Here is a 15,076-nt window from a genome sequence, read left to right on the forward strand (position 1 = left end):
AGAACTCTGAAGAAAACCAAGATGATTTTTTTTTTCTCATGTTCTGCCTTATGAATAAAGCACAATAAAAAAAAAAAAAAAAAAAAGAAAGAAAAATACATACATTGGTCACTGGATCCAGTGGACAAGCCTTTGCATGGCCTGAACATATACACATGCCTCCAACAGAGATATCTTTTATAGAATAGTAATACTGTAAGACAAAACAGAAATTGAATTGCTAAGTGGATTGTAAAATGCAGGTCCCAAACTTCAGAATTCATTTCTGATGACAAAACTGTCAGGTCCTGTTTTATTCCTTTTTTGATCTATTACAAATATAGCTGACAGTGTAATCCAAGCTGTACCTCATTCAGCAGATTCAGGCTTAGTGAAAGAAAAGGGCATAAAGTGGTACAGTTCCATTTGTCTGAAATCACAAGAGCAACATCCATTTATACACAGCATACACCAAACACAAGAATAGGAAAAGGCTATATGCACACTGGGTAATGAAAAGTCAAACGCCATAGAATTTATTCCCATCGGAAAACATGAAAAGGAAAAGGCGTGATGATGGGGAGAAGAGACAGGCTAGAACAAAACCTTAGAAGGAAACACCTTTGTTCACCTTATCTGAGTCTTAATTGGGCATTCACTGGACTGAGGGAAGAACTGCTTTTTACTACTGGCCTCTAGAATGACTATGGAATAGTCTTCATTACTGAGATTTAAATAACTTTTGACCTGTTGCTCTGCCAATTTGACCATTTGACCACTTCTATTTTTCCTTTGGTGGGGACTAATAGCCCTAACCAGAAAGAAGGTGGAAAGATATTTACGCTCATATATTATGATATATGTGAAAAGTGAATCTCACATGTAATCTTGTCCATTTCCATCTGTTTTGGTGAGGGTCCTGTAACATCCTAACAATTGGCTAGTCAAAACCAACATACATTATCTGCAAATATTGCTGTTTCTGTGTTCAACCTCTTTTTCAGATCATTAATAAATACATCAAACAAAATGGGAACTCACACAACTTACCTTCTACCACACAGAAAATGTACCATTTGTGGCCAACCTTTGCTTCCTGTTTTGTGGAATAGTGGTTTGTCTAATGTCTTCTATAGGAAAAGCCAGACAAGCATGGCAAGTTTTACTTGCTAGTTGTTCCTTTGAGAACAGCCTCATGGAGAGATGCCATACAGAAGTTATTGCTCTATTTTGGTTTGAGAAATCTGTGGATCATCCTGCATTAGGTTTCATGAGTATACAGTGATTTTTAAAGTGTGAATTCAATTTTTGTGTTTCTGTTCACTTAGAATCAGATTATTAAATGTGCACTGTTATGTAAACACGCAGTTTCCATGATTAGTGAGGCTGCAAAAATTGCACTCAACTGGACGGGTTTCTGGGTTTGTAATACAAATCAGAATGGAACATTCCAGACTTTCAGGAATAGCCCGCCCTCCGTGTATTTAGAGGAAGAAATGGAAACCAGAAATGGGGAACAGAGGAAGCAAATTTTCTTTGCAGTTATCCACCTGTACTTTGCTGCATCTATTCTTTTAAGATAAAGCACAATGTAAAATTTCTACTGTTAACAATGATAGAATAATGCTTAAAGTGTTGTGTTCAGGTCCTACTGCTATTTATAGTACCACTAGCAGGAATTCTACTCAAAGTAAGCATTCAAATACTGTAAGAGGTAGCAAAGCATTGAGCAGGAGAAGAGGTAAGAGGACACTATCTAAGAGTAACCACTTGCCAATTACCTGCAGCCAAATGTTTGCAGCTAAAGGAGCTGTGTACTTACATTAATAAGCATGTTATGTATGATACTAACCCCAGTAAGCAGAAAAGATAAAATTGTTATTTCTGTTATAGAGAATATAACAAAATACTGTGAAGAGAGAAATCTCAAACACACAGATTTTGACAGATAGCAACATATATTCATCGTCTCCCAAAATTTCTTATTACAAATAAAGGCAGGTACAGCATTTAGAAGTGTAAGAGAACATATTGTAGGAGAACATACATGCATTGCTACTGTCTTGCCAGAACTTACCCTCCTTGTAACAATGGGATCAATTTCATTTGGATCTTTGTGTGCGAACATCATTAAATCAGCATTTAGTGTCCGAATCCTCTGAAATCTCAGGCGAATAAAGCGAGCAGATGTGAATTCTAGTAATACACGTGAAGGATCATCAGCACTAGGCCGCCCATTGATTAGAGAAGTGTGAATCTGAAGAGAGAATTATTAAAACAATCAGCAATAAGATGACAGCAATGCTGCCGTGATTATCCCAACAAATATCATTAAAAACATTGTGTGAATGGCTTTATAAATGTAAAATACGTCCTTTATTTAGGAAGCAGATTTCCCCCATTCCATGTACCCAGAGACCCCAGTTATGGAGAGGCTTTACAGTAAAAACATTTTGAGCAAAGGAAAGTCATCAACTACAGAAAGACTGTAGCACAAACTGTGTACACGTACCTAGGCCCTACAACAGTGTTCACGCCTCAGGCAACTCATTTTTCCTCCTCTAATCTAAAACAAGTATTTTCAAGTGATCAAACCACCAAAGGGTGCAAAACTTCTGAGTTAAAGGAATGGATACTTGGAATGGGACTCAGAATTCAACAGGGGTCAGTTTGCACATTCTAGCGTGGTCATCATCAAAAGATTTTTGAACTAGAGGTTTTTCTAAAGCCAGGATAAGATAACTTTTGAAATACTCAAAGCTACAATGGCTACATGAGAAAAAAATAAGCATTCATAGGCATCTCCCCATTCCCACTGTCTCTTTATACAATATATCATTTTCTTTGAATCTTGTTCTCAGCAAGTTGAAGCAATTTCCTGGCAACTGTTTTCACCTTGTCCCTAAGGAACATTTTTATCACCTCCAAGAACACTGTTCAGCATTTGTTTTTCCAAAGACACTACCAATCTCTGCTTACACTGTGGTTTCTCTGAAGATTGCCTGCACTTCTCTGCCTGCCTATCCTAAACTCTAGAAATCTTTTAGGTAAGTGTGTTTGTGGCTCTTTCACAAAGAGACTTCTCTGACCCCAATTGCAGTATCAAGGGCAAGGCAACAAAATTAGGCAATCTTCTACCCCTCCTGCCTTTTTAGCTGATCATGGCATACATTAGCTGTGAATCAACAAAATAAAACAGATGGGCTGCTACAGAATTGTTCTTGGAAAAGGCCTACAAGAAGAAGAATGTCAGGTATAGCAAAATATTGTTAATGAGCACCTAGGGGGAGGGAGGAAAGAAACCATTAATTTTCCTGCATTCTGAAGTGTTAAATTTTAATTGGGGCATTTTTATTACAGGCTGGTACACCAAAAGAATGTTCAGATGCTGAGCCAAATGTGCAGAACATTAGAATGAATAAAATAATTATTTCTTCTTTGCAATGAACATGTTGTGCACCTTAGCTCAGTGCTCTGAGAGGCCACACAGCTGTTTCCTATCATTGAATGTGATCATATTATCACTGTTTTAGGCAAACATCTGCCCTCAGAATGCCAGCTGGCACACACTTAGCAGTGGCTGACTCACGCCAAGGAGAAACACAGCAAACCTACTGCTCCCAGCAAAACAGCAGCTCTTCCTTTCCTGGAGTTTTTCAGGTACCGAATAAAAGGCTTAATGAACAACTGCTGTCTTGCACTGGCCATGTGACACTATTAACTTACTTATTTTCGCTACCAAGAGGGAAACCCTAAAGCTTATCACATCCAGCATCATGCTCCACTCTGTCCACAGGTACACAAAATCACTGGGAGCCTCTCTGCCAGAGCAACTGTCAGTCCTGTCTCATCTAAGTATGAATCAGCAGCTCTACGCTTCTGCCATTTTATCTCCAGGAAGAGCTGATATTGCTGCTTCCTCCTGAGATCATAACAACACTCTCTGAGCTCTGACTCAATTTTGCTCCTGACTACAAGTAATTAAATTAAAGGAGACAGTTGGCTGGAAATGAACAGAATAAAATGCTATGAAAAAGGCAAGGTACAATGGAAAGATTATACTAAAAACCCCAGAGGAAGCAAGGAGGAGCTCCTGAATGAGAAACGGCTGGCTATAAGCAGGACAAAAACACATGACCAGAGAGAACAAACTGCTCAAGTCCCCATTGAAAAGAGAGGAGACCATGTGTGGGGAGTGAACTTCAAAAGAAGCCTGAGGATGGTGGCAATAGGTCCGGTGGAAATTGATAGATCTTTCCAAAAGAAGCAAGATTTTAGTGAGAACACATGCCTAAAGACTTCTTTGAATATTTACCTGTGAGCAAGGAAATAATTTCTTTTGAGTGTTTTTTCACATTGTCACCTCACTCCTTTGAACAGGATCCAAGAGACTTCTTTCTTACAGGCATCAAACATAGATGGGTTACAGTAGAATAGTAAAGACTGAACTTTGATATTCCAGAGATAAAGAAGAAATATACCTAAAATAGTTCAGAAAACATCCCCTAGCTAACCCAGAACAGCAACAGCACCATGGCTACACACAACATGGCAGTCAAAAAAAATTCAAGCTTTCAGGGGTAGGGGAAGAAAGATGCAGGCAAACCCCATGTATCAGAACAAGCAAGTGCCCACAGAGAGTTCAGAGTATGAATCACAGACACAGCTTGACACCAAATCACACAGCTGACAAACAGTCATATCTTTTGATTTACGTTGTTTAAAAAAGAACAAACTTAGTCTTAAGACACTGACGGGTAAAAAACCCCACCATCTCAGAGTGATAGTTTTACAAAATTAAAACATAAATTAACAAAATGAAACAAGAAGCATCCTTTTCAGAACAGAGCATCTTTTTCAGAAGTTTCATGGATCTATCTACCAGCAGTCCATCTATTTGCAAGGTTAAACTAGTAGACATGAGGACTTCCACTTATATTGTCTTTTATGCTTGTGTTTAAATGTTTCACAATTTCATTCTAAAACAAAAATAAATAATTTCTCATGATTCCTGAAATGCAGCTATGTCCTTTGTGAAATGTGGCACATGTTCAAACATGCACACCAAAATGACACTGAGATTAGGAAATTAAAACTGGGTAGTTTTATCAAAATGAATCTGAAGGGAAAAATTTACAGAGGCAAAATTAATTACTCTAAATTATTTTTCCTCCTCTCAACATCTGTGTTTAAATCATTAATTTCTCCCTAGAAACACTTAGAATCAACTTGAAGAGTGTCCAACTAAATTGTTCCTAATCCTTGAGAAAAGAATATGGAAGAAGCTGGGAGTACTTTGGGAACATCTGTCATTAATCAGGGATAAACAGTCAGAATTTTAAATAACTTCTTTTAAAGAAGTCTGAATAGAAATCAGATTTATAATATTTTCAATATGACTCTTGCAATGAGACATCACTGTGTTTTTCAAAAGCATGTTTTCTCATCTCCCTCCAGAATCTTGCACCTATTTGTAAGACATTCTTCACACAACACCACATTTTGAGACAAGACACTAACATAGCCTCACCCTCCAAACTTTTTGAATCAAATCTGAAAATTTTTCCAATGAATGTAGTTCTCAACATTTGTCTACTGTTATGTCACCCAAGATTATCATAGGACTTCATATATATGCTAAGGCATCAAATCCTGTACTAGCTGTGTTGTACTGCAGTATGAGACACATGGGAGTTCTACAGCAGAGTTAAGATCCAAAGCTGAGTCTACCAGGAAAATATTAATACTTTAATCCACCCATTGAGCTGCTACAATGTGGATAATCCAAGTCCCCACGAGGGAATAATCCCAAATTTTGCTCAGGTTTTATGGAGAACTTTTATTTACCAATTCCAAGATTGAGGTAATCATCATTTTGGATTCTAAATGAAAGTGATGTACATTCCAACACTAAAAAATTTTTCCTTAACAAATTTTTCAAGATTATATTCCAACAAATAGGATCTTTGGAGGAGACCAGCATTCCCTTACAAACATCTAAATGCTACCACAATGAAAGCCAAACTCTCATTTTGTAAAGCGATTTTGAATGGTATCTGATTTGTCAATCAGTTCAATAGTCAGAACTATTCCAGCAAAAGGCTATGATGATCTTTTCCCATAGCTACATTAGCAAATGTATGTTCAAACAGATTATATCACAGAATCACAGAATAGTTGAGCTTGGAAGGGACCTCCAGAGGTCATCAGATCCAACCCCCTTGCTCAAGCAGGGCCACATAGAGCCAGTTGCCCAGTACCGTGGCCAGATGGCTTTTGAATATCTCCAGTGATGGAGACTACACAACCTCTCCTGGAAACCTGTGCCAGTGCTTCCTGATGTCCAGGTAGAACCTCCTGTGTTTCAGTCTGTGCCCATTGCCTCTGGTACTGCCACTGGGCACAAGTGAAAAGAGCCTGGCTCTGTGCTCTCTACACCTTACCTATGGGTATTTATACACATCGATGAGATGCCCCTTGAGCCTTCTCTTCTGCAGGCTGACCAGTCCCAGCTCTCTCAGCATTTCCTCATAAGAGAGATGCTCTAGTCCATTGCTGACCCTTCTTTCAGCTCTCTCCAGTATGCCTGTGTCTCTCTTGTGCTGGGTAGCACATGGGTAGTACTGGACACAGTACTGCAGATGTGGTCTCACCAGCGCTGAGCAGAGGGGAAGGAAACCTCCCCTGACCTGTTGCCAATACTTCGCCTAATGCAGCCCAGGATACCATTGAGCTTCTTTGCCACAATAGCACATTGCTGGCTCATATTCAACTTGGTATCCACCAGGAAACCCAGGTTGTTTTCTGCAAAGCTGCTTTCTGGATAGGTGGCCAGCAGCATATGCTGGCACATGAGGTTGTTCTTCCCCAGGTGCAGGACTTTGCACTTCCCCTTGTTGAACTTGCTGAGGTTCCTGTCAGCCCATTTCTCCAGCCTGTCAGGATCCCTCTGGATGGCAGCATGACCCTTTGGCATTACCAGCCACTCATCCCAGCTTGGTGTCATCAGCAAACTTGCTGAGGGTACACTCTATGCCATCATCCAAATAATTAATGGACATGCTAAACTACCCAATAGTATATATTCAAGTTAGTTTAATTACCAAATTATATATCATCTGGATTTGGTTTGGAACCAAAAGTTCTATCAGTTATGTAAAAAATGCACACTCTAGTTAAATGGAAAAACAGAAAAGCCACTTTGTAACACCAAAGATCTACATAATTAATATGTCCTGTCTCCAGCAGAGGCCAGTAAAAAATCATTAGGAAGGAATATAAAAAACAGGGCATTTAGAGAGAGATGCCTCTGATACAATATCATCACTTTCTCTGAATGAACAGTCTAAATGCTTCCTGAGCTACAGAGTAGATCTGAATCATAAGAGTTTAATGTCTACCAATTGCCCTTTTCCCTATAATTAGTCAACTCATTTTTTCCACCATTGAGCTTTTCATCACTACAGACATTTGTCCCAATGGAAGGAAATCTGTTTCTTCTAAAAAAACAAGAAAAATAACTTAGTTTGGTGAGGTTGTGGGTTTGTTTATTTTGCTGTTGTGTTTGTTTGTTTGTTGTCTCCTTTTAAACCTGGAATTCAGATCATAAATCATTTCAGTGACAAGTGTTCAAGTTTTTAATTTCAGAAAACATTTAGTAGTCAACATATTTTCATTTTTGAACTTCAGTATGATGTTTTTTCAAAGAACTGTTGAGGATGCTACAAGTTCTCTACTCTGAAGATAATTTAATTCAACACTAGCCCAGCATTCATGTATAATTATTTTTTTCTTATATGTATTACTTTGCTTTTAGCAACATTTATTTTCACATAGTATCTCAGTCCATGAGAATGTCTGGACCATGTCAGAACCAAGAAACCTATCTAGCATGGTAGCCTGCCTCATACAGTAGTCAAAACAACATGCTAACAATAAGTTGAAGACAAGCATACCTAATACTTCCTCAGGGACTTCCTGAGCTGTAGAAAGTTTCCACAACTTTAGTAAGCCTCAAAGCATTTCCATGAACTTACTCAGTCTCACCTTAAATCCAGGTCACCTTTTAAAATCTACATCTGCCACATAATAAGGATTTACTCACTTCATTTACATGTTGTAGGGAAAAAGATCCTTCTCCTGCTTGTTTTAAACCTACCTCCTACTAAATTCACTTAATACTCCTTTGTTCTAAAATGGGAACAAAGGACTAGATGATCTTTCAAGGTTCCTTCCAACCCCTAACATTCTGTGATTCTGTGTAACTGTATCTTTCCACCAGCTCTATTTTTCATTAAATTTCTTTAATACTAATTAGCTTGGCACAGGTATCAGGCTTCCAAATCTGTAGTAGTTTCCTTGGATTCCTGGTATTTAATTTGACACTCCACATTCCCCAGTTACTGAGAATATTTGTAAGCGAGGGGTTAAATAATAACTTGTAATTCACCTATTTCAGCCTTGAGTTCCTTTTCACTATCCAATTTATCAATTATTTCTGTGCCTCTTCAGTTAACAACCTAGTTTGTGACTGCTTCTCCCACTCCTCTCCTGTAAATAATGTTTCCAGTGCAGAAATCCTCCTGACAGCTTCTATAGAAAGAGATGATTCAAATCATTAATTTAGTTTTTCAGCAATGACCTTATCTTTCTTGAATGCTCTTTGATCATCTCTCAGCCCACCAATTTGCTGGCAGACTTCTTGAATCTGATGTGTTGGAAAAAAAGGTTTATTTCAACTTCATACTCAGTCACTCAGAATCTTTTCCACGTCTTCACTGTGGTTTAACATTTCATTTGCTGGAGCTAATTTTCTTACCTCCTCGTCTGGAGGAAAAGACATTATTTCCATTCATAAATGATGCCAGTTTACTTTTAATAACTATTATCTTTCCTTAGTTTATGTTGTAGGATTTTTTGAACCATTCTTAAATGTAGCATGCATGTGTGTGTAACGCAATCGTTAAATGAACTTGAGGCTGTCTGAAATTATTTTAGCTGTTTGACCATCTTTTATATTTTTAAATTGTATTTTGGCAGATTTTATTGCCTGCAATGTTGCATTTTGAGCATTTTCTTGTTATTTTTTACAATAACAATTATTCAACAGTTAACACTCCTAACCAGGATCTGTGCTCTGTTTCAGACTAAATCATGGGTTCCTTTATTAACTGCACCAAGAACATTCAAGCATTTAAGAAACAGTCTTTTGCATTACATTCTATTCTGACACCTAAACAGGCTGCCAAAGGGTTACAGAAGGCTGATATTATATTCTAAGCCTTCCTTTGGCAAGACCCACTCACTTCCACACCTCTGTTTGGGCAATTGCCAATATAACATTAGACCTATGCTGTCCCAATTTAGGTGCTGAATTTTACTTCCTAGAGATCTCATACACCGTTTCATTTCTGCTGACTTTCTTATTTCATGTTAGTCCATAGTGCCTCTCTTCCACAAGCCCCTCAGTCATTCCTAAACAACTGCTTGTTTCTGACATGCCTATTGTGTCATGTCTTTCAAACACACTTTAAGAGCAGGTATTCATTAGCAGAGTTATAAACCTGCCTCAGCTGCAGGCTATGGATACTTTTGCAGGTACTGGGGCAATACTTGGATGCATTCAATCCTAGCTTGTGTAACAAAGACACCTGAGAGGACTTGCAATGTGCTTCAGCCAGATGACTGTCAGGCCATCCAGACATATGATCAGAAGTTCACAACACATTTCCTTGAGTTTCAGCCACTAAGAAGTGACAGATGTAGCCTCAGAAACTTTCTGTCATTTTTGGCATTAGACAAATCTCATATACTGATGAACATGGACTTATTTAGACTGTACTTTAATGGGTCATCAGAAGAGAGAAAAGTATCACTCTGCAGCCCACCACATATCTGTACACTTCGATAAACTGAGACTTCTCAAGGCTAAGCAATCCCAGCCCTCTCAGCCTCTACTTGTAGGACAGATGCTTCAAGTCCTTCATCATCTTCCTAGCTATTTATTTGACTTGCTTCAAAATGTTCACATCTCTCCAGTACCGAATAGCCCAGAACTGGACACAGCTCACCAGGTGTGCTCTGACTACTGCTGAGCAGATGGGGAATGATCACCTCCTCAACCTGCTGGTGACAGTCCAACTAATGCAGCCGAGGATACTGTTGGCAAGGACACACTGCTGGTGTATGTTCACCTTGGTGTACACCACTGCTGTCACTTGCTGCTGCTTCTTGGTCCTTCTTGGGTGATTCAGGCACAGCTGGCTCACCTGTCACATTGAACAGAGCTCCCAGGCTATTCTCTGCTACCAGACACCTCCAGGCAGAGAAGGAACCTTCCTCCTGGTGTTGGAAGTCATCAGGTTGAAGCCTTCACCATTATGGGCGTTTCTATTTCTGAACCCACAGGCACAGACTCTGCCTGCCTTTATTTTGGTGCAGTTGTGGCTTCATGCTGCAGAGTCCCAAACAAAAAGCAGTTAATCTCTTTCCTGTCACCTCTGATGTGGCACAGTCTGCTGCCATCCACCTGCAGTTCTTTTACTTGGTAATGCAAATCGCCAACCAGCGCAAACATTCTGCAGGCAAGGATGCCATCTCTTTCTGACTCAGCAAGACATCCCAGACAGTTCGTGCAGCCTCAGATGTGAAAAGCTGTTTCCTCCCTTGGGAACTTGGCCTGAGTTGAGGACCCTGCTGTACTGGGGTAGTTGTTCCAGTGGGTGCTGTGAACTGTGCCCAGACTGTCTCACCACCATCCTGCTGTGCACATTTCTATGTGAAATTTTGTGCAAATGTGCAGCATGTTAGCTGGCTCTGTTGCTTTACTTAATGCGACAGTAAAAATGCTGCTGCTTTGCATTAAAGTATATGATCAACTGCTAAGTTACTTAAAATTAACACACTTTAATAATGTTTTAAAGAATTTTAAGTATGCACAGTGTTCTCATTCAATTTTAAAATATCCATGTATGAATCGAAGTGGTGTATTTTTCTACTCAGAGCTTTGGTATTTGGAGTTAGTTACCTTGCCAAGCAATTCAAGTGCAGTCAATCTCAAGCTGTTTGTAGGATATAAAAAAAACTCCAGCTGTTTGGCTATGTGGCATGGAGTTTTTATGTTCACTTTCCTTTCAAGAAAACAGCATTGCTAACCAGTATGCTTTTCACTATATACTGAATGTAAGATAAAGCAGAAGACTTAATTCTTTCATAAAAAATGAAGGTTACTTAGTGCAATTTGTCACAAGGATGGAGCAGGAACACCATCACTCTACAATAAACTTTGGCTAGTAGTGGTGAAGAACTCACTTTGTTCAAGTACTCAGTAGCTTAATTTGGACATCATCAAAATTGTGGGCTGCAAGCCTAACGGTGATCTGAACTAAAATATTGTCAGGAAAGGTCAATTTCTTACTAAAATCTAACCTCTGACAGCAGCATAAAGGAGAGAAAAGTGTCTGTCCTTCACAAAAAGGCTTGATAATCAGCAGTGGAGAAGACAGATGTGTCAGTCTTAAAAAGAATTAATGAGAAAGGTACTCCATGATTTACATTCTCAAGTTATGCAAGCACATCAACCTGAAGACAGACAATACTGGACATTAGTTTTTCCACAGGTGATTCCATAGCTTTAATTATCTCTTGCAAATAGCTCATTTACAGTAGAACTAAAGTTACTGTTGATTAATTAATCTCCTGGCACCTTATATTTAATCCCTAAAGAACAAATCTTATTGCAAGCCTTAACCTATCATCAGAATTGGTTTCAAAACCAGAATAGTAGATGCAAGCATATGTCAAAAGTCAGCATCCAATTTTTCATCATAAAAATATATTTATGATAATTTTATATAAGAAATAGTGTATTTGGCAAGTTTGCTGTATTTCTAATAAATATCTCACTATCTTAATAAATTAATGGCTTAGTAAGTGAAAGCACAACTCCCTTCTGTGCCTTGCTAATGAGTACAAGAGCTGCTTGAAATGTAGTGCTTAAACTTGCATTAAAATGTCAAGGGCTATGCATGTCAAACTCTATCTCAACTAACTCATTCCCCCTAAGAATACAGGCAAATATCAGCTTAACGAACTGTTTAGCAAATACTATTGTGTCATTGACAACTAAACCTTACAGCTTAAGCTAAATAAGGCTTCATCTCTTCAGTTCTGATTAACTTACTTTTGTCATTTTCTTCTTTCCAATTTCACTTGAAACTTAAATTGCTTATTCCAGCCACTGTTTTTCTATGGTTCCTGTAATTCTCACGCTTGTTATTTTTAGACAAGAAACAATCTGTCGAAGACATCATCTTGCATACTCTTAAACAGACTGTATTATCAGAGAAATAGTTATTAATAAACCACAGAATAAGGAATTTAATTACCTTGACAGTATATTTGTCATTCCAAGCTTTTATTTTCTTTTTGTTACTGTCTTAACTAAGTGGAAACACTACACCACGATGTAGTTTCAGCAACAGTCATGCATTCTGCAGTCCATAACAAATTCAGACAAGATACAAGGCCTGGAATACTGTACTTGAACACAACTATGATCATTTGTGTTCTACTGGCTCTTCAAAGTGTACTGGCAAGTGAAATGCCATCTCTTAATACAATGAAAAGGTATTTTGTGCTTAGTGATAACTAACAAGATAGCTGGAGAAAAGTTAAAAGCTTGACTCATACAGGAATGTTTTCAAAGATGAAACACTTAACCAGTATTTTTAAAAGTTATCTACAAGGAGGTAGATTGGCAATGTGCTATACATTCTAACACATAATAACGCAGGTGACTTATGATTTTAAATCATCAAATGGTAGCTGTTTTAAATTTCACCGTACACAACAGTGGTCTCGCCTCTGATGCCTGAAAACATGTACAACCGCTGTCATTCTGGGTTACGTTTTGTCAGTGTCATGCAGCTCCTGCCTAAGGTATTGGCCCTTAAGCAAGCAGAATAGAATGAGAAGAGAAGCCGCATGAACTCAGTGGCTGATGCCAACTGCACCTCTAGGTGCATAGCAATTCTGAAAATTATGTTAGTCTGGGTTCTGGTCATGCAGAGGTGAAACACACTGGCATTACCAAGTTAAATGCTACTGCCTATCTGCTTAAAGAATGAAATATAGTGTTCTGTCAAACCCAGTCTTCACAAGTACTCAAAAAGCACAATATAACAACTTAAATTACATTTTTTAAAAAGCACTGAAGCTAGATGGCATGTCATCTTAAGCGGGACAAGTAACTACAAACAAAAGACTCAAACAGGAAAGTTACATGTTCCTGCAGATTTTAATAAAAAGCAGTCTGATCCCCAGGTTTAACTAAAAGTGCTTCTGACCATGCCAAACTAAACAATATTAAAAACCGAAACAAAAAAAAAAAAAAAAAAAACACACATCACCCACACACCCTTTCCTACCAAGATATTACAATTTCCCTTATTCATTATATGATTGTGCTAAAAACTGATGGCACTTTCTACTACATTGTTTCATGAATGAGATGTGCTATGAGTGCACTGTGGAAATAGAGAGAAATTACTGCCAGAACAGAATGGTGACCAGTAGAAAGATAATCCACAGGAACTTGTCCAGCTGTAAGCAGTTGCAAAGGGCTGCCAAGCACAACTGCTGATGTAAAAGAGGGAGAATGTCAGGATTTAAGCTGTTCAAAGAGTAAACAAGTACATCTGCTCCTGAATGTTATCATTAAAATAAACTGCAGTAATATGCTTTACATTACTGCAGTATTCTTGTTTTGAAGTACAGCTCTGAAGAGTTTTGAACTGTTGAAATTTCAACAAAAATTTTTAGTTTTGGTTGTTTGGGGTTTTTTTTGCATTGCAGACCCATATGTGGAAAAGCCCATGACAATTATTGTGCGGTGCTGGAGTCTAAGTTCTAGCAAAACCTGTGTCATATCATTTGGAACATGCGCTGATGAATGCTATTGAAAACCAGATCGGATCCCTTTGAATGGGAAGCATTCAGTGCCTTGAAAATCATTTACAATGCTTCGAAAAGAAAGAGTAAATAGGACACTTGGCTGTAGAATGCAAGAAACTTTGATCCAACTCTCAACCTGATCTTTTGAGAGTTGGAGATATTTTACAGGGGCTAATATAAGAAAAGTCAGGAAAAAAGTCAGTTTCTAAGTAGCACAGAATGAACACCCCAGGCCATGAATGCTATAATAAATCTTGTGTAAAACATAGGAGATTAAAGAATTATGTGCATGAAAACAATTTTGGTTTTTGCTCCTAACATTAATTGTTGTTAAGTTACAAAAATAGTAGTGCTTACTTTGGCTACAAAAACTAAACTTGGAAAGTTTGTGTTGAACTCTCAATTATTTGTTTTTTTTTTTTTTCAGATTTCACTAATGATGTATGATATTAAATAATATGACAGGTATAGTAAACTAAAGCACTGGTTTTGGCTGGGATAGAGTTAATTTTCTTCATGGTGTCTTGCATGGAGCTATGTTTTGCATCTGTGATGAAAACAGTGTTGATGATACACGGATGTTCCAGCTATTGCTGAGCAGCACTTGCACAGCATGAAGGCCTTTTCTGCTTCTCACACCGCCCCACCAGTGAGCAGGCTGGGGGTGCATAAGGGGTTAGGAGAGGGCACAGCTGCGAGAACTGACCCCAGCTGAGCACAGGGATGTTCCATAGCATATGACATCATGCTCAGCAATAAAAGCTGGGAAGCAAGTTTGCCAGGGCTTTTAAACTGTTCTTTTAAAACTATTCTTCCTTCAGATGTTCCACCAACTTCTTTTAAAACAAAGAAAAGCTCTACTGTGGCTCCTCCTGTATGTCTCTCCATATGGAGCTCAAGCCACAGAATTTACATGCTATGGACTTACTGTCCTTAGCACTTCTGTTATATCTCAATTATCTATTAGTTTTTTTATTCTGATAGCTTGAAAAAACTTCTCATGTTGTTGTTCTAGGTCTTCAGCACAGTGATTATCTTGTTACAGAAGGGGATATTATTTTGGTTCTTGCTCTTTCTTTTGCCTTGGTGTGATTTTATGTTTATTTGCAAAATTCCTGCTTTGTTTGCTGGGAGAAGATGTTTT

General features: G+C 38.3%; 1 protein-coding gene across 2 annotated transcripts in view; it reads right to left on the minus strand.

Annotated features, from left to right (window-relative positions):
* LAMA2 (laminin subunit alpha 2) overlaps window positions 1–15,076 on the minus strand; it is a 359,087-nt gene that overhangs the window by 220,365 nt on the left and 123,646 nt on the right. For both annotated transcript variants that reach the window (XM_082048323.1, XM_082048322.1), the window contains exons 5-6: window positions 2,057–2,236; window positions 104–193 (exon numbers count right to left, since the gene is read on the minus strand). In XM_082048323.1, coding sequence (XP_081904449.1) covers window positions 104–193; window positions 2,057–2,236 — 270 coding nt within the window. The remainder of the gene's footprint in view (window positions 1–103; window positions 194–2,056; window positions 2,237–15,076) is intronic.

The sequence above is a fragment of the Streptopelia decaocto genome (assembly GCF_964273445.1).
Source record: "Streptopelia decaocto genome assembly, chromosome: 3".
NCBI classification, from domain to species: Eukaryota; Metazoa; Chordata; class Aves; order Columbiformes; family Columbidae; genus Streptopelia; species Streptopelia decaocto.